The sequence below is a fragment of the Felis catus genome, chromosome B1 (assembly GCF_018350175.1).
Source record: "Felis catus isolate Fca126 chromosome B1, F.catus_Fca126_mat1.0, whole genome shotgun sequence".
NCBI lineage: Eukaryota > Metazoa > Chordata > Mammalia > Carnivora > Felidae > Felis > Felis catus.
Window position 1 is genome coordinate 198,640,272 of NC_058371.1, and position 24,231 is coordinate 198,664,502.

The following is a 24,231-nucleotide window of genomic DNA, read 5'->3' on the forward strand; positions in this document are numbered from 1 at the left end:
GTCCCGTCCAAAAACTGAGAGCGCAAGGCACGGATGTGAGCCACACGTAGAATTTTAGATTTTCCTGTAGCCACGTTTTTATTTTATTTTATTTTATTTTCAATGTTTATTTATTTTTGGGACAGAGAGAGACAGAGCATGAACGGGGGAGGGGCAGAGAGAGAGGGAAGGAAACAGGCTCCAGGCTCCGAGCCATCAGCCCAGAGCCCGACACGGGGCTCGAACTCCCGGACCGCGAGATCGTGACCTGGCTGAAGTCGGCCGCTTAACCGACTGCGCCACCCCGGCGCCCCTACCACGTTTTTAAAAAGTGGTAAGAAAAAAAAAAAGAAAAAGGAACAGGTGAAAACAGTTTGCATCATTTTCTCTTAAACCCGATCTAATTTGCTATGACGTCAACATAGAATCAACAGCAACAAAAATTATCCCTGAGATCTTTTGTACTCGGTTTGTCGCCCGAGGCTCCGAAACCTGACGTGTGTTAGACGCTCCCCGCACGTCTCGGTTGGAAGTAGCCGCAGCTCAAGTGCTCAGTAGCCCCTTGCGGCTGGTGGCTGCCTTACCGGGCAGTGCAGAGGCCGAGCAGAGCCAAAGACCCTTTTCCGCCTGGAGGGGAATGGGCCCGAATGTCCCGAGGCTGTGCTTGCGTGAGTGACATTAGAAAGAGAAAGACTCTGCCCGCAAAGGCAGGAGGCCACCGCAGTCACCCGGATTTACGGCCAACAATCAGAGCCCCCCAGCCAACAATCAGAGCCCCCCAGCCGTGCACAGGCAAGTGTCTTGACCTTGGACGCTTTGCTTCATTTCTTTGAGCCTCGGTTTCCTCATCTGCTGAGTGGGGGCTGGTGATCGTATGGCCCCTAAGTGGCAGGGCTAACGTGGGAGAAGTCCTCGTGAGGAACACGCCTCAAAGAAAGGGCTTTATGCGTGAGCATGCCCACCCCACTCAGCCAGGAGCCTCTGGGGGTAGACGAGATGTTCCATACACGTCTGTTGAAAACCGCTCACCCTTCACCCCCAACGATTCTACTTCTAGGAACTTACCCCAAGCAAATAATCAGAGATGTTCAAACACCAAAGATGTTTGACCGAGGATGTTCATCACAGTACGACTTATAACAGCAACAAAACTTTCAGAAGGATTGGGTGCCGTGGACTGGCTTGTGTCTCCTCAAAATTCTTCCGTTAAAGCCCTAACCCCGCAGCGCGACTGTATTTGGAAATGGGGCCCCTAAGGAGGTCATCAAGGTTCAGCGAGGTCATAATGGCGGGGTCCCGGTCGAATAGGACTGGTGTCCTCAGAAGCAGAGGAAGAGAGAGCGGAGCTCTCTCTCCGCGAGCGCAGAGGAAAGGCCACGTGAGGCCACAGCACACAGCTGCGGGCAGGCCTCCAAACCCAGCCCTGCTGTCAGCTTGACCTTGGACTTCCAGCCTCCAGAACCACGAGGGCCGTGCGTTTCTGTTGTTTCGGCCGCCCAGCGTGTGGCATTCTGTCGCCACAGCCTGAGCAGACTAACACAAGAGGGCGGCTGGCTAGACTAACTGCGGCAGTGACCCGCAGGGCGGTCAGGAAAGGTCGTGGCGCAGACAAACACCAACCGGAGGAAATGCCAACGATAAAATGGAACGACCAAGCACAGCAGGAAGGGCAGGGCAGTGATCGTTAAGTAGAAAACGGAGATGCACTGGGTGGCTCAGTCAGTGAAGCGTCCGACTCCTGCTTTCGGCTCAGGTCGTGATCCCAGGGTGGTGGGTTTGAGCCCCACGTCGGGCTCTGCACTGAGCACAGAGCCTGCTTGAGACTCTCTCTCTCCCTCTCTCCTGCCCCTTCCCTGCTCTCTCTCTCTCTCTCTAAAAAATAAAAAAAAATTAAAAAGAAAAAAGGATTGAAAACCGTATTCATGGAAAAACTCTCAGGAAGCAGCCCGCAATGTTAACGGTAGTTACCGCTGGGTGGGGGCATCTCAGTCAGCTGGGGCTGCCGTAACAAAACACTCCATTCTTTCTCACGGTTCTGCAGACAGGAAGTCACAGGTCAAGGTGCCAGCATGGTTGGTTTTGGTGAGAGCTCTCCCGTGGCCTCTCTTCTGGGTGTGCAGAGAGGGAGAGACGGAGATCTCTGGTGTCTCTTCCTCTAAGGGCACCAATCCCATGATGGGGGACCCCACCGAGCACATCATCTAAACCTAATTACTCTCCAAACGCCCTGCCTCCAAAGACCATCACCTTGAAGGTTAAGGCTTCGGCATGTGAATTTCGGGGAAACACATTCAGCCCACAAAAGTGGCATTAAGGTGATTCTTAGGTCCTATTGTATCCTTGCAATCTTATCAGTTAAAAAGCACAATCTTTAAAAAGCGTCTGTGGGAGGATGAGCGAAGGATCCACCTGTTCCTCGCTCCCCGGCATGCAAAGTGGGACAACCCGGGACAGAAATCCCAGGCCTGCCACTTGCACTCTGGAGACATGGGGTAAGTCCCCTAATCTGCTGGGACCTGTGGGCCGCACCCCTTCAAAGCAGGGAAGCGTGGTTCCCATGAGTTACCCTTACAGAGCCCGCATGCAGATCAAATGTGAGAAAGGGGCCATTAAAGTGCTCTCTGCTGGGTTCTCGGGGCCCAGAACTCATTTGTGCCTGGTTTGTCCATTTCTCTCCACTGGGCGACCACTCAGGGCTGCAGAGGATAGCATGGGCTGCCAGGGCACAGCCCCCGGGACATCCCACTAGGTGCCTGGGGTACCTCGGCCCAACGTCCCCGCATATCCCCGACAGTGTCTGGCCGTGGACCCTACACACAGTAGCAGCTCATTAAATGCTTCACTGCCTGTTGAGGCTGATCCTTTCTGCATGGCGGGATTGGGGAAAGCTATTTCTATTTCAATAGGCTATCAAAATGGTTCTATCCAGGGGTCATCCATAAATCCTTTCCTAAATTTTTTAATGTTTATTTGTTTATTTTGAGAGAGAGAGAGAAAACACGAGCAAGGGGAGGGGCAGAGAGAGAGGGAGGGAAAGAGAGAGAAAGAACCCCATGCAGATTCCACACTGCTGACCCGGGGCCCCAACCCACAAACCGCAAGATCATGACCGAAGCCGAAATCAAGAGTCTGATGCTTAACCGGCTGAGCCACCCAGACGCCCCCATAAATCAATCTTTTAAATATCTGTTGTCATTTCAAATGGTACTGGGGAAGTTTTCTGTTTGTCATGATCTGATAAGAGATCTTTCTATGAAACAAATGCTGATTCTTTGAGTCGGTGGTATGTGGGCACCCAGGGCTTTCTTACGTGATGGTAACACCTTCCATCTAGTTAATTCACTCCCTATCCTATGGATTCTTTCCCTTGATTCTCACAATCACTCGAGAGAAAGGTGACGGAGAGAATGACAGACCCCACGCTTACTGAGCACTTGTTATGCACCAGACACGTGGTTTATGTCAATCACTTCATTCAGTCCTCAGAGGCTGGCCCTCCTCTCATCCCCATTTACAGATGAGGAAAACCGAGGATCGTAAAGGAAAACGGCACCGACAGCAGAGTCGGAATTCGAACCCACATGGTCCTACTCCCAGGGCCGTCCGTCCCCAGGAAGAGGCGGATGGCGGAGGGTCTCCTCCCCAGGCCAAGAGCGCGGGCTTTGCTCGTCGGGATGGAAGGGAGAGTTGGTCTCCCATTTAAAACCCAAGCGCAGGGGTGCCTGGGTGGCTGAGTCAGTTAAGCGTCCGACTTCGGCTCAGGTCATGATCTCGTAGTTCACCAGTTCAAGCCCCGCGTCGGGCTCTGTGCTGACAGCTCGGAGCCTGGAGCCTGCTTCCGATTCTGTGTCTCCCTCTCTCTCTGACCCTCCCCCCATTCATGCTCTGTCTCTCTGTGTCTCAAAAGTAAATAAACATTAAAAAAAAAATAAAATAAAACCCAAGCGCAATGGCAGTGATGAGTCTGTGCGTTCTAAACGAACACCAAGTTCAACTCCTTTACTAGCAGTTCCCACGCTTTTTACCTTTCCAGGGTTTTGAAAGACTGGATGATATCCTTGGCATGCCCCCAAAGAAAATACACCTAGGAAATAAAGGAAGAAAAGAAAGATGCGTCAGTGAAAACCACTGTCATGTTCGCATACTGAGAAGCTTTGAAACGCACAGAAGCGGAGCGGGGAGATGCTGGGACGTCCGTGAACTCCCATCCCAAGGGTCCCAAGGATGGAAAGTCACCAAGGCCCTCTCAGGCGGCAGTGCCACCCCCCCAGTGGGGACCGCGCTCCGGAGGCGAGACTCCAGGTGTGCGAGAAAGGTGTCAAAGACAGGTTGAGGCTGTCAGCAGGGATGGGGCTTGGGGAGTGGCCTGTCACGATCCCCGTCACCCCGATTCTATCACCCGTGTTAGGCTTCCTCCGAGAAACACCCAACAAACAGTTCCTACACCAGTGGCCAAATGTTGAGGGCTTTTTAAAAAAAAATACTTTCGGGGCGCCTGGGTGGCTCAGTCGGTTAAGCATCCGACTTCAGCTCAGGTCACGATCTCGCGGTCCGTGAGTTCGAGCCCCGCGTCGGGCTCTGGGCTGATGGCTCAGAGCCTGGAGCCTGCTTCCGATTCTGTGTCTCCCTCTCTCTCTGCCCCTCCCCCGTTCATGCTCTGTCTCTCTCTGTCCCAAAAATAAATAAAAAAAAATTAAAATAAAATTAAAATAAAATAAAAATAAAAAAACTAAAATAAAAAAAATTAAAAAAAAGAAAATCAGATAGCACCAAAGAAAATTCACTTACACATCCTACCTCTTCCACATTGTTTTACCTAAGACTGGCTGGGCTGCTCTGAAAACACTTTCAGGGGATGGTCCTTAAAACATCTGACGTCCTAAAAAGACAGACAGCAGTGGCTCCTGGTAAGGTGCCCTTCAGCCCAACAAGAGGGAAAACGCTTGGTAAAAGGATTTATCAATGACTTCCAAGTTAGACAGCTACTTCACTGATACTTTCGTACAGACCACATGTCAACCCCCAAAAAAGTTTATGATGTTTTAAAGTGAAACCTCGGAATAGGATATTCTGCACGTTCTCTGTAAAACTTTGACAAGAATGTGCAGGGAACTACACATTGTTATCTTCCTTCCCGGTTTTTTTCAGTAACGTTAAATTACATTTTATTTGTTGAGTTTACTTTTTTAATGTTTATTTTTTGAGAGACAGAGAGAGACAGAGCACGAGCGGGGCAGGGGCAGAGAGACGGGGGGAGACACAGAATCCGAAGCGGGCTCCAGGCTCCGAGCTGTCAGCACAGAGCCCGACGCGGGGCTGGAACTCATGAACCGCGAGATCATGACCTGAGCCGAAGTCAGATGCCCAACCGACTGAACCCAAAATAAATGTTTTTTTTTTAAATTACCATGTAATCCAGCAATCCCACTCCTGGGTATATATCCACAGGAACTGAAAGCAGGGTCTCAAAAAGATATTTGTACGCCCATGTTTACAGCAGCGTTGTTCCTAACAGCCAAAAGTAGGAGCAATCCAGTGTCCATCAATGGATGGAGACAGCGTGGCCCATCCATGCGACGCAATATGGCTCAGCCGGAAAAAGGAAGGAAATCCCGACACCTGCTACAACACGGATGAGCCTTGAAGGCATTAAGCTCAGTGAAACAAAGCCAATTGTCACAAAAGGACAAACACCGTATGATCCTGCTCATCTGAGGTCCCTGAAGTAGCCAGAGTCGTAGAGACAGAAAGTCGAATAGTGGGCACCGGGGGCTGGGGGAGGAGGGAATCAGTAGTCAGTGTTTGATGGGGACGGAGTTTTAATTTTGCGAGACAAAAGGGTTCTGGAGATCGGTTGCACAACAGTGTGAATATACTCAACACTACTGAACTGTAGCTAAGACAGCAAATGTTATGCTGTATGTAGGTTAGCACAATTTAAAAATTCCATTTTTTTTTAAATACTGTTTTTCATTCTCCAGTCATCTAGTGTAGCAATGCCAAGTAGTAAATGTCCGCTAGGTATAGGGTGCTTGATGAATTGACTGATAAAATGCCCTAAATTAGGAAGATAGAGATCTGCAACCCACCAAGTAACAGAGTGATATTTTGAAAACTCACATCTGTCCAGGTCATTCCTCTGCCTAAAGTCTTCGATGGCTCCCCATTGCCCGCAAGATATAAAGTTCAAGCTCCTAAGTGGCCATCAGCCTTGGCCAAGTGCTCACTGCAAAGTGCTTTACACACATTAGCGCCTTCAATCTTCACACAACCCCAGGAAGCAGGTGCTCGACAGATGCGAGGCCTGAGACCCAGAGAGGTTAAGTAATTTGCCAGAGCTCACCATCGCGAGTATGAGCCAGAGTCAGATCACCTGACCAGAGTCCATGCGCTTAAGCCCTCCGCTAAACCATGGCTCTGTCTGTGCCGTCGCCCCAGCCCGCCTCCCCCCACGGCCCCACACACCTTCTCCCCGTCATGTGGGAAGACCACACATCCCCCAATATCTCTGACACCCTGCTTTCATTGACACCTCTGGAACTCTTCCTGGCAGAAACAACCTCTCACCCAAAGCTGGTGTGCCCTCATCACTGGGTGACTTTGGTCAAAGCATTGAGCCCTGTGTTGTCATCTATATTTGTAATTTGTCCCCATCTGACTGACACCTTGGCAGGGCTCAGACCGTGGCTCTTCGCCCATGCGTTCCTAATACTGGGAATACTATTTGTTGGGTTCAGAGGGAAGGAAGGAAGGAGAGAGGGAGGGAGGAGGAAGGAAGGAAGGAAGGAAGGAGGAGGAAGAAGGGAAGGAAGGAAGGAAGGAAGGAAGGAAGGAAGGAAGGAAGGAAAGAGGGAGGGAGGAGGAAGGAAGGAAGGAAGGAAGGAAGGAAGGAAGGAAGGAAGGAAGGAAAGAGGGAGGGAGGAGGAAGGAAGGAAGGAAGGAAGGAAGGAAGGAAGGAAGGAAGGAAGAAAGGAAGGAGGAAGGAAGGAAGGAAGGAAGGAAGGAAGGAAGGAAGGGGGAAGGAGGAAGGGAGGAAGGTAAAGAAGGAAGTTCTTTCTGGTCTCACTAAGACTCTCCAAATTGTCACTGGTATCACCATAAGCTTCTGTCATCATGAGATTTGACTCCCCCGAAATAAGTAGCCAATAAATAAATTGTCAGTGCTTCCATGACAAAACAGCAGAGATTGAGTGCCTTAAAACAACAAAAATGTATTTCCCACAGTCCGAGAGGCCAGAAGTCCAAGATGAAGGTGTGGGCAGGGTTCTCCCGAGCCTCCCTCCCTGGCGTGTGGACGGCCAGCCATCTTCCTCCACTGTCCTCACACCGTCTTCCTTCTCTGTGAGTCTGTGGCCCAATCTTCTCTTCATATAAAGACACCAATTCTATTGGATTAGGACACCCCCCCCCCATGTGACCTCATTTAGCCTTAACGAGCTCCGTAAAGACCAAATCTCCAAAATACAATGTTTCAGTGACCCAGAGGAGTGACGGTCATGGCCCAGGGTTTCCTTTGCGGGGGATGAAAATGTTCAAAGATTGATTATGGCGATGGTCGCCTAGCTCTGAGAATACACCAAACCACTGGCTTGTACACTGAAATGGGTGAATTGTATGGTGTGTGAATGACAGCTCAATAAAACCCAATAACATATATGAAAATCCACTCCTGAGCCTTTTCTGGTAGCCTCAAGCTTGGCAAAATGTCCTGACTCTCCATTACAAGGATCCCCTCGTAGGATCCCCACAAAGACAGCCAAGGGGACACAGAGACCCATTTGAGAGGGGAGGCAACGGAAGGACTGAGCCTCGGAGAAGGATTACGCCTCCTCTTGCTGTCTCCCACACCTCCCGTTTCGTGTGCCCTGGGATACACTCCGCAGGAGCCGAGGCGACCTACAGAAACATCTTAGGGTTTACCTGGACCAGAGTGTGTGCTGCGTGTGTGACAGGGAAGACGCCTTCAGTGGCTGATAAACATTCAGAGAATCCAACGAAGTAGCCAATTTTAAAGCATCCCAGGATGATGGTGATGACCGCGAACAATGTCATGCTACCTAAATTGGGGGGGGGGGGGGCGGGGAGAGCACAGAAACACACATGTGTAAGTGTTGACACGCACGGATGTCGTTTCAGAGTAAATGCCATTAAAACCCTCGCCTACGTGGTCAAATGGTTTTTGCAAGGGTGCCAAGACCATTCAGGGAGGAAAGGGCAGTCGTTTCTACAGATGGTGCTGGGAAAGTGGATAATCCAATCAAGAAAGAATGAATTTTACCCTGCCTTACACTATATACAAAAATTAACTCCAGATGAATAGAAGACTTAAACGTAAAACCTAAAACATCAAAATGAAAAAACTGTTGGGCCTCAGAGGATACTATTAACCTCCATTAAGAGTGGGAGGAAATAGGGGCACCTGGGGGGCTCGGTCGGTGAAGCACCGGACTTCAGCTCAGGTCATGATCTCACGGTTCGCAAGTTCAAGCCCCACGTCAGGCTCTGCGCTGACAGCTCGGAGCCTGGAGCCTGCCTCGGATTCTGTGTCTCCCTCTCTCTCTCTCTCCCCTTCCCCCATTCACGCTCTGTCTCTCTCTCAAACATAAAGAAACATTAAAAAAAATGTTAACCACTAAGTCGATAAATTTTATGTTGTGTCATACATATTAGAATTAATTACATATATACACAGCAAGACAGTATGGTGTCCTGTTTATCATTGTTCCCACCTGATGCATATCCTGGGGTCTGATAAATGATATACATTCAACAAAGATTAGCCCAATAAACAGAAGGCCTCTAAGAGCTTTTCCCCAAAAAAGATCAGTCTAAGAGTGTCACTGTTCTCAAAAAATCTGTTCTCTGATCTTAAAACCCTGCTCTCTAGAGAAAAAGATGAGGGGCACACAGGCATTCGGGAACCCTTGCACTCTCTGTGCAACTCTTTGGTAAACCTAAAACTTTTCCGGGACGCCTGGGCGGCGCAGTCGGTTAAGCGTCTGACTTCAGCCAGGTCACGATCTCGCGGTCCATGAGTTCGAGTCCCGCGTCAGGCTCTAGGCTGATGGCTCAGAGCCTGGAGCCTGTTTCCGATTCTGTGTCTCCCTCTCTCTCTGCCCCTCCCCCGTTCATGCTCTGTGTCTCTCTGTCCCAAAAATAAATTAAAAAAAAACGTTGAAAAAAACCTAAAACTTTTCCGAAATAGAAAGCATATTTTTAAAACTGATAGGAAGGGGCATCCATAACGGTGTCACAGAAAGGGCCTGAACTTAGGGGAAGTGAAGAAAGGAAGTATTCTTTGATGGTGTATCTGGCATGGTTTGGACCAAACAATAAACACAAACAAAAAATATGCATAGGAAAAAAAAAAAAAAGATGGAAAGGAATATACAAAACACATTAAAAAGAAACTTGTAACAAATGAAAATATTAGCAAGAAAAACAGAGTGGTCATGGAGACTTGATCAACGTCAAAGGTCCTAATCCTTCTTCTGGGCCAACGTTGGCCGCCATTCACGCCTCCTCTCCCACGAGCGGGAGGAAACTGGATCGTGTGTGACAAGCATTGTGGCGAGGTCGAGAGAGAGGACGGGTCCTCACACTGAGCTGTAACATGACAGCTCCAACCCAAGAAGCCTCCAGTGACAAGTAACGCAATCGCCCAGCTCCTTCCCATTGCTCAAAGCCTTATAGAAACAACTCTAGGTCACATTTTTTTGTTTTGTTTTGTTTTTAATCCTGGCAAGCTCCCAGTGAAATCAAAAGCTCAGTAAGGGTGGAGACTCAATCCCGGTGCTTTCGAAAGGCTTGACAAATGCATGGCTCGTTTTGATCACAGGGGAAATAGCGAGAGGAGGTGAGGCAGCCTGGCTGGTGTGGCGAGGACACAGGCTGCAGCCCTGGGGACCTGGGCATTGGCTCCGGCTGTGCCCCCGGTGGCATGCGTGAATTCAGATGAGTCACTTCCCTGCTCCTAGCCTTGGTTTTCCCATCTAGAAAACTCCAGCACTGGTTCTCCAACTTGGACATGCATCAGGATCACCTGGAAGGCTTGTTAAACCACAGATTGCGGGGCTCCACCCCCAGAGTTTCTGCTTCAGTAGGTTTGGGGAGGGGGGGGGTCCAAATTTGCATCTCTAACAAGCTCCCCGGTGGGGCTGACACTGTTGATCTGGGACCCCACCTTGAGAACCACTGGTCTAGAACACCCCTGTCACTGATATTTCAAGAGTTACGATAAATACATCATCTGCCTTCTCATAGTGTTAAAAATCCTTCCTTTATCCATTTATTTATACAACAAATATTTGGGGGACGCCTACTATGCATCAGGCATTTTGCCAGGGGCTCAAAGGCAAACAAACAAGATTGCTGGAGAATCAACAAATACGCATGTGTAATATTGGATAAATTGGGGTGTGCACAAAATGTAGAGGTGCACGCTGGCACCAGACTTCTCATCTGCAGAAATCAGTGGGAGAGTAGCTAGAGTCAACTTTAGGGAAAGGACTGCAACATAAGAACCCTACCTCCAGCCAGCATGTCACCTGCTTGTCAGGGCACAAGACAGAAAGAGATTTGAGAGTATGCAAAATGCAATTCATTCAACAACTCTTTGTTCCAGGGATGGTCCAGCCACTGTCCCAAGCCCTGGAGACATAAAAAGAGTGATAAAATAAAGTGCCTGCCCTCAGTGAGTTTAACATTCTAGTGGGGGAGACAGAGAATGAGCAAATAAGTAATAAACATAGAAGAAGTGTCAGGAAGTGCAAAGTGTGTGAGGAAAAGTAAAGCAGGAGACGATTAAAGTTGACGAAGGTCAGAAAGAACTCTTTCAGAAGGTGCCGGTTGAACAGATAACAGAGGTGGGGGGGGATGTCATCCACATAACTTGCTGTTTAGCCAAACAGCCTGTGAACCAGGGGAGAGTCCTCATAATTGGGGGAGACGAAGAGGAGAGGGAACAATGGCAAGCAATAAATGTAGCAACAGATTGGAGAGGATGATGGATGTATAATGAAAGGAAGAGGGGGAGGGTGAAAATGGATGGATGGATGGATGGATGGATGGATAATGGAAGGAAGAGGGGGAGGGCGAAAATGGATGGATGGATGGATGGATGGATGGATGGATGGATGGATGGATAATGGAAGGAAGAGGGGGAGGGCGAAAATGGATGGATGGATGGATGGATAATGGAAGGAAGAGGGGGAGGGCGAAAATGGATGGATGGATGGATGGATGGATGGATGGATGGATGGATAATGGAAGGAAGAGGGGGAGGGCGAAAATGGATGGATGGATGGATGGATGGATGGATGGATGGATGAATAGTCTAGTAGATAGATAAATAAATTAATAGGAAAGAAAAACAGGATAGTAGAAGTTAAACCCAAATGGATGAAGATACACCAACTGGAAATGTGTGATTTACATGGTCTATAAAAGCTTTGTGATGCAGAATAAGGTTGGGACAGACTGGGTGGGGAACAGACACAGAAAACCTTTCAAAGATCTCATGGAAAAGAGATAGAGACCAGGTGAAAACAGGGGCAAAGAAAGAAACAAATGGATTCCACAGATCTCCTCTCATTGGAGCAGAGGCAGCAATGTGCCTTCCTGGGGGAAATGTTAAGGGGTTTTCTGGATAAGAATGGAGTAAAATGCATCTGGTTGTGAGAACAGGAAAGGAAAGATAGCCATTCATTGAATAGAAAGACACAATAAAATGTTCAGGTGCGCCAGGGTTCCTGGCTGGCTCCGTCTGAGGAACGTGGGACTCTTGATCTCGGGGTTGTGGGTTCGAGCCCCGCATTGGGTGCAGACATTACTTAAAAATAAGATCTTTAGGGGCGCCTGGGTGGCTCAGTCAGTTGAGCGTCCGACTTCAGCTCAGGTCATGATCTCACAATTCATGAGTTTGAGCCCTGCATCGGGCTCTGTGCTGACAGCTCAGAGCCTGGATGGAGCCTGCTTCAGATTCTGTGTCTCCCTCTCTCTCTGCCCTTCCCCTCCTCATACTCTGTCTCTGTCTCTCTCTCTCTCTCAAAAATAAAGATTTTTTTTTAATTTTTTTAACGTTTATTTATTTTTGAGACACAGAGAGACAGAGCATGAACGGGGGAGGGTCAGAGAGAGAGACACACAGAATCTGAAACAGGCTCCAGGCTCTGAGCTGTCAGCACAGAGCCTGACGCGGGGCTCGAACTCACGGACCGCGAGATCATGACCTGAGCCAAAGTCGGACGCTTAACCGACTGAGCCACCCAGGCGCCCCAATAAAGATTTTTTTTAATAATAAAATAAAATCTTTAGAAAAAAATGTTCAAGTGCTCCAAAAAGCAAACGTATGCAAAAGGAAAATGAAACAACATGTAAAAGAAACCATAATGGTCGCAAAGAAAACTGGGAACAATAAAGTCAAGCATATAAATCCTTACAGTAAATGGGTACAGGGAATGATCTGAATCTCCCATTAGTTTAGTCAGCAAGGATGGGAATATTGGATTAAAAGCAAAACATAACTATCTGTTTTATGAATCCCACTATTCCCTGAGTCGCAAGGGCAGAAAATCAAGGTGTGGACAAAGAGACCATGCAAATGAAGAGAAAGCAGGAAGAGCCATATGGATACCCGACCACATGGAATTGAAGTTAAACGTAGTAAACAGGATGAAGAATCCTTTCATCTTTGTCATCACGCATGAAAAAAAGGCATAATGTATGAGAAAGATATAATAGTCCCTTGTGTGCCAAATAAAATAGAGTTCCCTATTTATAGTATATGTAACTGCTACTTTAAAGAGATCCAATGGAAGATTCCAGAACTAGACTGATCTGGTAGGAGGAAACGTAAGGAAGGACACAGAAGAATTAAGGCACACAATCAGTGAACTTGGTTTTACAGCATCCCTTTGCACACCTCAAGAAGAGAATATATTATTTTGGATGCCGCCAGAATATCATCAGCAAAAATCGACTCGCCTGCGAGAAGACAGTAGGCTGTCGTGGTCAGAGCCTGGCCTCAAATCCTGTTCCCCATCAGTTATTAGTTGATGACTTTCAGTAATTACTTAACTTCTCTATGCCTCAGTTTCCTCATCTGTAAAACGTGATAATAATACGATTGGCTTTCTCTTAGGGATGTAGAGGAGATTAAACGAGTCATTACATTAAAAGTACCTAGCACAGTGCCCCACACGTAGGAAATTCTACAAATGGATGCTATCATCATTCTTATCATCAATCACAAAGAAAAACAATGAATTCGAACCAATTAGAAGTTTCCCACCACGTCACTTGAGAATAATCCTAAAAGGTCTCGTGTTGGCAGAGGGGAGAACCCTCCTCTGTGGTAGGCACCCAAATACTCCCTAGGAGTCTGGAACCTTGAACTGTAGACTGTCAGAGGTAGAAGGTCCCACAAAGTCAGGCTATATCCCCGTCTCATGCAAGAATGCTTCCAGTGCATTATGACTAGCGGCCAACTGGTCTCCCATCGGGACATGCCCAGGGCTGGGGGGCTCACCGTCTCTCAACGCACACCCTTCCATCACCAGCTGGGGCTCATATTAGAATGTTCTTCCCTATGCTGAACTGCAGTCAGCCTCCTAGAACTGTCATCCTCTTCCTTGGAGATTGTGTCATCATTCACTCACTCACTCATTCATTCATTCACCCATCCGTTCACTTGGCGATTCAGTAAATCCCAACTGGCACTTGCTACGTGCCAGGCACTATGCCAGGAGCTCAGGCTATAACGGGGGGCACATGCAGACAGGGGCTCTGCCTCCAAGAGCCCACAATCTGCTGAGATCGACACACCGAATAACACAAACTCCTGCTTGATTCGCGTCAAGAGGGAAATAGAGGACCCTATGAGACCAGACCACCCGGGGTCCACACCTGGTCTGAAGGTATCAGGAAAGGCTTCCCTAAAGAAGTAACTCTGCTTTCCGGGAGCTGAAGGGTGGTCTGGGGCCGATGGGAGTGAGGTTGTCACCTCCTCTCCCTTCTGGACTCGACACCCTTTCGTCCCTCCTGGGGCCACCCTTCTGCAGGTGCCCGTGTGATGGTCAGAGGGGGACAAGGCATTCCACGTGCAGTCTGACTCCCTTTCCAATGAACGCCAAACTGGCACCAGCCTTTCGGGCAGCCCCATTATCTTGCTGATGCTGAAATCCTGACATTATGTTTATAGTTTTTTATTAGACAAAAAAAAAAAAAATCTCATCCAAAAAATAATATGTAAGAAAACGCATGCAGTTAGGCAAGAGTCTGTCGTAGAGACCCCAGGCTGGGTCTTGGGGACCCACTGCTCTCCTTCCCAAGGGAATTGTTCAAACCCCCCACCCCCGACGTGTTGTTCTGCTCCAGAAATTTGCCGGGTGTCACTGTCATGCTCAGTTTGCTATATTCTGTGTATTCTTTTATCATTTTAAAAATGATTTTTAATGTTTTTTCCCAGACGCCAGCAAAAACAAAAGACCTTCTTCTGGGGATCCTTCCCTAAGTCCCTAAACCCTCACCCCCGCCCCCAGCTGTCTTCCGCCTCCCTTCACGCATCCCCTGCACCTACACACTACAAGGCTGAATCATTTATTTCGTAAGATATTTCTCTTACGATGTGCCAGAGGCTCCTAAGCATTTATGTACTAACTCACTGAGTCTCATAATACGTGGTATCATTGTCCCCATTATACAGATGAGGAAACTGAGGCAGAAGTAAAGCTACATGCCCAGAGAAGGGGCACGCTCTTAGCCTCTGCTGCCCCCTTGTTGTCCGCACCCCTCTGTGCAGGGCCACGTCCGAAGGTCCCGCCAGCCCCAGAGCCCAGCCAGTTCTGGGAGCTCAGTCCAGGCCGTCGAACAAAACCAGACCAACATTTCTGCCCAAGCACCATGAAAATTTCCAGGCTGTACACTCGGCTCCCTTCTCTGTTGCTCCCCACAAGTTCCCGGGAGCCTCGACGAAGACAGAAAGCAAACAGGAAGGAGACGTTTGCCTTCTCTGACACCTGTTAGTATCAGGCCATCTGCCTGGAAGCAAGGAGTCTGTCCCTCTTCACCTTCTCACTGTTAAACATTCCCAGTGATGGGGGGCTCAATTGTTGCATCTCTGCGCTCTGTGCCTCCGCCCCTCCCCTGGTGGCCCCCCTCCGCTGCTCCCTGCCGCCGTCCCCCGTGGCACCTGCCCCTCTTCTCGCACACACTGGGACCCGCTTACTCACAAGTGGGGACAGCCTGTTTCCCAAACCCATCACCACGTTCCTGACCTTTAGCTCGACAGCCGGTACAGCCACCACCCCTGAGCTGGTCTGACATAAGCAGCTCACCTCTGCCCCTTCACTTCCAGGCCCTTAAGGGACGACGAGCACGGTGCTGGGAGCAGTCCATTTCTGGGGGCAGCATGCTGGACAGAGATGTAATATGTCATACACATGGGTGGGTCTCATTTTAAGAAAAAAAGTATTGGGGCGCCTGGGTGGCTCAGTCGGTTAAGCGGCCGACTTCGGCTCAGGTCATGATCTCACGGTCCATGAGTTCGAGCCCCACGTCAGGCTCTGTGCTGACAGCTCAGAGCCTGGAGCCTGTTTCGGATTCTGTGTCTCCCTCTCTCTCTGACCCTCCTGAATTCATGCTCTCTCTCTGTCCCAAAAATAAATAAACGTTAAAAAAAAATCTGAAAAAAAAAGTATTATGCAAAAATATGATCTTAGAAAAGGAGTAAATTTGGGGATGATTACTCACAAGCATTACAAAAAAGAGAATCGTTGGGAAGTATAATCGAGACAATGCTTCTAACATGCCTGCATTCTGAACTCACTCAATAAACACAGCTTCATTTCTTATTGTCATTGTTCCCATAATTGTGTGTTGATGACGCTTCTCGGGACTTGAGACAGAACAGTAACAACAAAATCCTACCACTGGTAAGTAAACCACTACAGTCTTTAATGGAACTAGAAACAACTAGGATGTTAATTGCATCGTAGTAATTAACAGCCTGAAACAGCTATTCACTGAGTGTGCATGTCAATGTACCCACTGGGCTGGCACGAGATAGCCAGGCTGCTGTCATTCCTTCCAGAAAAAACCAATCTCTTTACTTAGCAAACAGAGGAGCTGGATTAATAGCCCCTCATTTCTGCTAAATATTTTAATACATCAATATTATTTGTTCCAAAGGAAATTTTCACTTTCTCACGCTCAGTAGGTGAAGCAGAACGTTTTCTGCTCAAAGAAATGCCTCACAGCCCATACCAAGACCCAAAAACTTTCTCTGAAAACATCAGTGCCCCGAATTTCACAGGCCGGTTCTTTCTCAGAGCCCTGGATGTCTAGGACTGTCACAGAAGCCAGGGCAGAGCTGAGTCAAACCTGTCCTTCCAGCTACGATTCCAAGGAAAACCCCAGGGCTGGCTGGGGCTGACGCATCTCCCATGGCCTCCCCATGTTCTTTCGGGACAGTTAGCCTCTTGCTTTTTGATGAACCGCAGCCCGTTCACAGGGATCACAGTGTTTTGCAAACTGCGTTCAGCTCTTCCCCGAGAAACAACTGGGATTCTCATTTCACTCATGAGGAAACAGGGACTCAGAAGGTGAACGTAGCAGAGCTGGGACACGGAGCCAAGCCTTCCAGAACCAGCACCATGACCATTAACCACACTCCTCACTTGAATGGTTACGGTATCGTGTTTGTCTCAACGGCCGCCATTTATTGCACACCTTCTACATGCTCTCTCTATATTTGCCACTACTGGGTGTCTCATAGACATCTGAAAAATAACGTGTCCGTAAGAGGAAACGGTGTCACCCCCACCCCTGTTCCTCCCTCTGTCTTCCTAATCTTGGGAAACGGCACCACCATTCAGCCACTGACTGAGATCACAAGGCTTCGAGTCTTCCTTGGAAGAGAGAGAGACAGGAGGGAGAGGGAGAGAGGAAGGGCAGGGGAGGGAACGGTGGTAGAAGGAAGGGGCAAGGAGGGAGGGAAGAGGAAGGGAAGAGGTGAGGGAGGGTCAAAGAAAGGAACCTTCCACCACAGGAAAGCCCAGGTGGAAAGCCTACGTGTGTAATCTTTTTTAGCCTGTGTAAATCAGTGTCCTCAAAATAACATTTCATTTCCATTTGTTTGTTTGATTCAGACACCGGAAAAGGCACGGGATTCCCCGCCATTCGGAGTCACAAAACCATGAGCCTCCCTCAAACAACCATTTGCAGAACAGGAATTCGGGCCCAGCCTGGAACTGGGTGCGGTTTTTCCAAAGGCAGGATGAACTAGCCGCAGGCCCTGAGGCTACGAAGCCTGAAATCTCACCCGGTAATGCGGCTCTTATCCAGCTCTAATACGAGGTGGAAGCCGACACAGAGCAAAACAGGTGCACACAGAGAAAGCCACGGTGGCCAGTGGGTGTTGGGAGCAATTCCCGGCAGGGGCAGGGCGGGCGGAGACGATGGCACTGGGGCCAGACCTCGGAAGGGAGGTGGGTGGGAAGGCGAGGGGAGGTGTGCTGGGCGCGCAGCCTGAACCCAGCCAGCAGTCACCGGTCCCCCCAAGTGTGTGATTCCTGCTCCCCGCCTGCGGAAACGGGCAGGGTGGGCAGATTATGGAACGTGCCCAAGGTCACGCAAGGACAAGGAAAAGCCACGCTCTCGCACAGATTTAAAGTCAGACCTGACGAGCGGTCACGTAGAGACGTGTGATGTGTGTGGTCCCCGCGCAGTGACATGTACCCGGCCTCTCCGGGGAAGGCTTCGCAGGGACTGTCTCCAGGGTGGACTCCCCACTGCCTCCTCCCTTTGACTGCACCCCATCGAGCTCCCTCTCAAGGGCCGAAGCTCCTGGAAGAGGGGAGCCTTCCTATCTTGATGACGTTTCAGTCAGCGCGCCCTGACTACCTGGCAAGTGCATTACCCTCCGCGGCCCCAATGCTTGGCCGCTTAGCCAGGATTCCATTCGCCCCAGCTGCACACTCTTAGCGTCTCCTCCACGCCAGACCCGGAGGTGGCTCTAGGACTAAGACGTGAGCCTCACAGAGCTCCCCCGGGGGGGGGGGGGGAGGGGGTGGACAGAGATATCAAGAACAGGTCTCCCCAGGGCATGGTGAGGGGTGGGGGAGTGTGGTCAGACCACAAAGAGCAGGGGAAATCAGAAAAGCACCACTAGAGGGGACGGAGTGAGGCCTGAGCCCTGTTCTGGAAGGCAAGGCAGGCGGAAGGCACTGCGGGAGGCGGGAACAGAATATGCAAAGGCATGGAGACCTGAAACACCGTAATGGGAACTAAGAGCCTCTCGGGAGCCCAGAACGAGGGCAAAGGAGGGGATAAAACCAGAGCGCACTGCGGGGGGCTGATCTTAGCAGGCCGTGAATGCCAGGACGGGGAGTGCGGCCTCCCTCGTGGCTGCAGGAATTTCAGCCGAGGAGAGACGTGAGCGGGCTCGTGTAGCTGCGGCTCTTAGGACGGGATGTGTGCCGAGAGCCTGACGGCAGAGAGAGAGGAGGCTGCTACAACAGCCCGGACTTAACAAAGAAAAAGAGAGAAGGCAGGGAGACGGTGAGAGCCCGAAACGCGGCGGGGGAAGACGGAGCAGAGGGAAGTCGGGGGAAAGGGCGCCGCCGAGCGGCTGGCGGGCGAGCCGGCGGGCTTCGCGCCGCACCTGCCGGCGGCCGGGAGAGACTCACCGCGGAGCCAGCGCGCGCCGGCGTGCGTGTCCTTGGGACGGAGGAGGCGGCGGTGCGCGGCGCTGCGGCCCACGTACCACAGCATCCAGAGCAGCTGCAGCAGCATGAGCGCCGTGAGGACGCACAGCAGGTCGCTCTTGCCCACGCCCGAGGCGTGCACGGCCCAGGCCAGCAGGAGCAGCAGCCCCGCCGCGAACACGATCAGCCCGTACTGGCTGCTCAGCGCCTCGGCCAGCTTCTGCGGGACGCTGGCGCGGAGCGCGCCCCGCCGAGGGGCCGGGGACTCCCGCGGGGCCGCGAGCTGGGGCGAGGGGCCGGCCGCGGGCCCCGACGGCACCCTGTCCGGGGCGCTCCCGGCCGCCTGGGGAGAGGCAGGCGCCCCCTGGCCCCCGGGCATCACGGAGTGACCCGCCCGGAGTCTGGTTCCGGGAGTGGCTGCGGGCCCGGGGCCCCACCGGCTGTCCCCACCCCCGCCCTTGCCCTGACGCTCTCTGCCGACCGGTCCCCCTCTCCCGATCGCCCTGCGACACCTGCTCTCCCCGCTTCTTCCCCTCTGCCCTCCCTCGGTCAAGGTGCACAGCCCGGTCCGCTCACCGCCGCCGCCCCCCAGCCGCTGACCCCGGGCTGACCCCGGCTGCCTCTTCGCGCTCCTGAAAACGCACTGCCCACCTCCCGGGACTCCCCAAAGCCCGGGGGCAGCCCTCCCGCCCACTATTTGACCCACGCGGGCCGCTCCCCGCCCCTGACGCCTGGGACCCGGGCCAGACCTCCCCCGACGTCCCCTCCCCGCGCCCGGCCTCCCCCCAGCCCGCCCTCCGCTGTCCGCACCCCTGTCCGCTTCGTGGACGCCCGCCCACCCAGCCCTGCCCGGGCGTCACGGAAACCCTGGATGACGACAGGTGCCTCCTGGCTCCTGGGATTGCGGTGGGGGGCAAAGGGTCACCCTGAGTCAGCCGGACCGAGTAGGCGCAGGGGGCGTTGCTGGGGTCCGGCAGGGGTGTCCCACTGTTGGGACTGTGCCAGAGGAGCTGCGACGCCGACCGCAGAGGTCTAGGTGAGCCTCAAAATGTCCTTGTGGGTCTGTCTTTCACCCTATTTCTACCGTATGTTTTCTCTGTGTGAATCTCTCTCTGTGTCTGGCCGTCTGTCTTAGGGGTGTGTCTGGTTGGGACAAGGAGGCGACGGCGTCTCAGCGCTCCTCCCTAGGTCTATGAATGGGGGAGGGGTGTGTTTTGTTTGTGTCGGTGTTTGTGCATCTGGTGTGCTTGTGTGTCTGCCAGATGCCCAGATGCCCAGGAGCTGCCTCCCAAGAAGAGAGATCACCTGTGCACCCCCCCCCCCAAGGGAATGAAAAGCTGCTTCTGGAAGCAGAGGTGTTGGGGGGAGCTGCCTAGGGCCTTCCCGGAGCTACAGGTGCCCCCAGCCCGTCCCTCAGCACCCCAGCCCCTCTGAAGCTGACCGCGTCTGCCAGGGTGTCCCGCTCAGATGCCACTGAAGAGGGCAGTCTCCCCACCCAGAGGTTTTTGCAAAAGAGCATCCTAAAGGCAGAGGTGGGAGTGGGTGAGGGAGCTGCTGGGGGGCCTGCAGCCTGGAGGAGGAAAGGTAGGCCTCCCGCGCGAGCCTCCTGTGCCGTAATAGAGGTCTCCTCACCCAGGGGACCCCCTCTTCCCCTGGGTTTCACGCTCTCTGTTGCTCTCCCGAAATTAATTTTTGAACAAGCAGACCCACATTTTCATCTTGCAGTGTAGCGGTCCTGAAGGTCCTGAAGGGGCGGGGGCAGGGGCTGGACCAGCAGGGAGTCAACCTGGGAGCCTTGTCTTGCCTTCATTCACTCATTTTTTTTTTTTTTCACTCATTCATTGGTGTGGCCAACACTTACTTATCCAACGCTGAATCATTTGCCAGGCTCTTCTGGGTACCGGAAACTTCAGCTATGAAGGACTAGGAGCCGGGAGCCGGCACCCTGGCAGGGACATGCTGAACAGACAAGTATGTGTTGGGAATGCACTGGGAGGCTAGAGGGCATCCGATGTGAGACTCGGCCCTGTCTTCTAATCATGGCCCGCAGGGGGGACTGAGCAAGCAGCCCCCGGGGAGCAGGGCTGCCCGGAGGGGAGGGTTGGGTGAGCCTTGAGTCTGCCAGGAAGGGTGAGACGTTCCTAGAGGAGGCACTGTTTGCTCCTCTTTGGGGAGGAAGACTGTGACTTTCAGCTGGGTTTCCCCAGACCCAGGCCAGGTGATGCTTGGTAAATAAACCGAGGGGTTAACGAAGGCACAGTGGGGGGAAGTTGCATGAACAAGCAAGCCAGGTGTGGGTCTCACCCGCAGGGCACGGGCACAATGCTGTGTCTTCCCGCATCTGCTCTGTCCCCTTCCCTTGCTTTCTTTTCCTCCTTAGCTCACACCTGGAACGTGTGTACATCCGTGGCCCGTCTCTCCCGCCGTAACGAACGCTCTAGAAGGACATTGCCTATCTCGTCCATGGCTCTAGCTCCAGCACATAGGACAGTGGTGACCAGCACACCCGATGTGCTCAGTGAACACGTGTTGAATGCGTCCCCCCCTGCAGTGAAGCCCTAACTCCCCATCCCTGTTAATGCGACCTTATTTGGAAATGATCGGTCAAGTTGAGGTCATCAGGGTGGGCTCTGATCCAATATGACCGTGTCCTTACAAAAAAGGGGAGACTGAAGACAGACACATATAGAGGGAAAGGTGATGTGAAGACACAGAAAGAGTGCCATCTACGAACCATGGAACCCCTGAGACCGCCAGAAATTCAGAGGGAGGCCTGGAACAGACATCTTGATCTTGAACTCCTAGTCTTGAGAATTTTGAGCCGATATATCTGTGTCGTTGGTGGCCTTTGTTAGGGCAGCCCTGGGAAAGGAAGACACCCAGCTTATTCCTTCTGTGGTCCCCTGTGGGCGTGTCCAGCTCCCCATCCGTCCGTGCCCCACACTGTAGACTATTGTCAACTGTCTTTCCAATGCTGAGCGCCCTGAAGGCAAGAGAACTATGTCTGATTGGCTCTGCTCCCTAGCACCCAAGCTGTGTTTTTATCCTACGTTGGAAAATGTGTAGTGAGCCCCTCCCAAGTGTCAGGTATAAGGCCAGGCCTGGGGACAACAAAATGAAGCCACAGTTTGTGTCAAATGCCATGGGAAACTGGGAGGGAGAGAAAGACAGAGAGAGAGAGAGAGGGAGGGAGAGAGACTGCCTGGCAGAGGGCAGGAACTCCACGAATGCCCCAGACTTCCGTAAAAATCACCTCTGCTTTTATTTCATTTTGCAGTTTTACAGCGCACATTAATTCATTGTCTCTTTCATGAATCAAGCTCAAGTCAGCATGGATTTGTAGAGACAGGCAATGTCAAGTGGCGGGGGAGGGGGGGCGGTGGGTGAGTTCTAAAGCCAGGCTTCGAGGTCCGATTCCTGGCTCCATCACTTACTGCCATGACCCTGGACAAGTTACTGAGCCTCACTGTGCCTCAATTTCCTCATCTGTAAAACGGAGCTCTTCTTTTAGTATTTCTTGTAATGTTTATTTATTTTTAAGAGAGAGAGACAGAGTGTGCGCAGGGCAGGGGCAGAGAGACAGGGAGACGCAGACTCCAAAGCAGGCTCCAGGTTCTGAGCTGTCAGCACAGAGCCCGACGTGGGGCTCGAACTCATGAACCGCGAGATCATGACCTAAGCTGAAGTCAGACACAAACCAAGCCACCCAGGTTTCCCTAAAACGGAGCTCTTAATACTAACCATTCTCGCAGGTTTCTATGGGGACAAAATAGTCTGATACATATGAAGTACGTGGGAAGGTGCCACCAAATACAAAGTACCCGAGACACTTTGTTATTTACTGAGCACCTACTATATGATGGGCACTGAGCTGAGGCTATGCTGTAGAGGCAGCCAGCTGACCATCAAACATGGGCTCCCTTTCCACGGCGTAGAATCGTCACCGGGAAGTGGCTGTCCAGCCAGGGACTCTCCCCTTGCACCTAGGTGGAGCCAGGCGACCAGGTTCTGGTCAGGGGAGCGGAGGCAGAAGTGATGGCATCGATACCCCGAGCGCCCTCGCGAACTCCGTGCTGAAGACGGCGGAGTGCGTCAGCCTGAGCCCTCCTCCCCACCCCGTGAGTGGCAAAGCAGAGTTTCCCCGCTGAAGCTGGGCCCCCATGAGTGAGAAGAAAACTTCTACCGTGCTAAGCCGCTAACATTACACAGTTTACCTGTTAGAGCAGTCGCACTGCCCTTCCTCACTGAGAACTCAAAGACACATAACACGCAACCCCCATCTGAAAGTCAAGTGGGACTCCCTTCTCTGGGCCACCTCGACTCTTTTTAATGAGCAATGAAATGTAAGTTTCTGGACACGAAAGAGGGAGACTAAAGTCGGTCTCCTTTACTCTCTACTCAAAACGATGCTGAAGATTGACAGATTTACCCATCTTTCTGCCTCCGCTGATGTATAAGTGTTTCAAAGATCTGAGCCATACAGAACTCTCGATTTCTTTTTTTATTTTTTAATGTTTATGTATTTATTTAGAGAGAGAGAGAGAGGCAGGGGAGGAGCAGAGAGAGGGAGGGAGAGAGAGAGAGAGAGAGAGAGAGAGAGAGAGAGAATCCCAAGCAGCCTCCACGCTATCAGCACAGAGCCTGATGCAGGGCTTGAACTCATGAACTGTGAGATCATGACCTGAGCCAAAATCAAGAGCTGGAAGCTTAACCAACTGGGGGGCTTAAAACAACACAAATTTCTTGTCTGGCGGGTCTGGAACCTGGAGGTTGGAAATCAAGGTGTCGACAGGGACTCCCTCTCTTTGAGGGATCTAGGAGAGGGTCCCTCCTCGCCTCTTCCAGCTTCTAGTGGCTGGTCCTAATCTTTGGTGCCCCTTAGCTTCCAGCTGCATAATAGAATCCCTGTCCCTGTCATTGTCACATGGTCATCTTTCCTCTGTGTTTGTCCGTCTCCTCTTTGTATAAGGACACTAGTCATATTGGATTAAGGGCCCACGCTCCTCCAGCATGACCTCATCTTAACTTGCATTGTAATTACATCTGCAAATAAGGTCACAGGCACAGGGACCATGGGAGGGACTTCAGCTTATCTTTGGGAAAGGGGGCACAATTCAGCCCATGACAGGCAGCCTATTAAAGCATTATTATTTGATTTATGTAACTAGAAAATCTCTAGATAAGGTAAACAGAAATCTATCCTGAATCATTACAAGACTCTCACTCAATTCCCAAACCTGAGCCAGTTCACAGACCCAGGGTCCTCGAAGGAAGAGGGGGGCGGGTCTCCTTGACAAAAGCCTTGCAACATTGCCATAAACATCCTGGGAATAGGAGTGCCTGGGTGGCTCAGCCGGTTGAGCGTCTGACTTTGGTTCTGGTCCTGATCTCGCAGTCTGTGAGTTCGAGCCCCGCATCGGACTCTGTGCTGACAGCTCGGAGCCTGGAGCCTGCTTCTGATTCTCTGTCTCCCTCTCTCTCTGTCCCTCCCCCACTCAAAAATAGACATTAAAAAATTAAAAAAAAAAAAAAAATATATATATATATA

General features: G+C 51.3%; 1 protein-coding gene and 1 long non-coding RNA gene across 4 annotated transcripts in view; one reads left to right on the top strand and one right to left on the bottom strand.

The window, feature by feature from the left end:
- Window positions 1–19,062, bottom strand: part of OTOP1 (otopetrin 1) — a 35,146-nt gene extending 16,084 nt beyond the window's left edge. Inside the window, exons 1-3 of the mRNA XM_023253312.2 lie at window positions 18,666–19,062; window positions 7,900–8,036; window positions 4,005–4,063 (exon numbers count right to left, since the gene is read on the bottom strand). Of these exons, the coding sequence (XP_023109080.2) occupies window positions 4,005–4,063; window positions 7,900–8,036; window positions 18,666–19,062 (593 nt within the window). The remainder of the gene's footprint in view (window positions 1–4,004; window positions 4,064–7,899; window positions 8,037–18,665) is intronic.
- A 305-nt stretch (window positions 19,063–19,367) lies between these two features.
- Window positions 19,368–23,152, top strand: LOC109499281. Of its 3 annotated transcripts, XR_006597239.1 has the most exons (4): window positions 19,368–19,719; window positions 19,946–20,654; window positions 21,064–21,194; window positions 22,671–23,152. It is a non-coding gene; the product is annotated as an uncharacterized LOC109499281 (long non-coding RNA). The 3 variants fall into 3 exon arrangements; XR_006597238.1 differs by lacking the exon at window positions 22,671–23,152 and having other exon boundaries at window positions 21,064–21,952; XR_002741956.2 differs by lacking the exon at window positions 22,671–23,152 and having other exon boundaries at window positions 19,523–19,719; window positions 20,571–20,654; window positions 21,064–21,952.
- The last annotated feature ends 1,079 nt before the right edge of the window (window positions 23,153–24,231 follow it).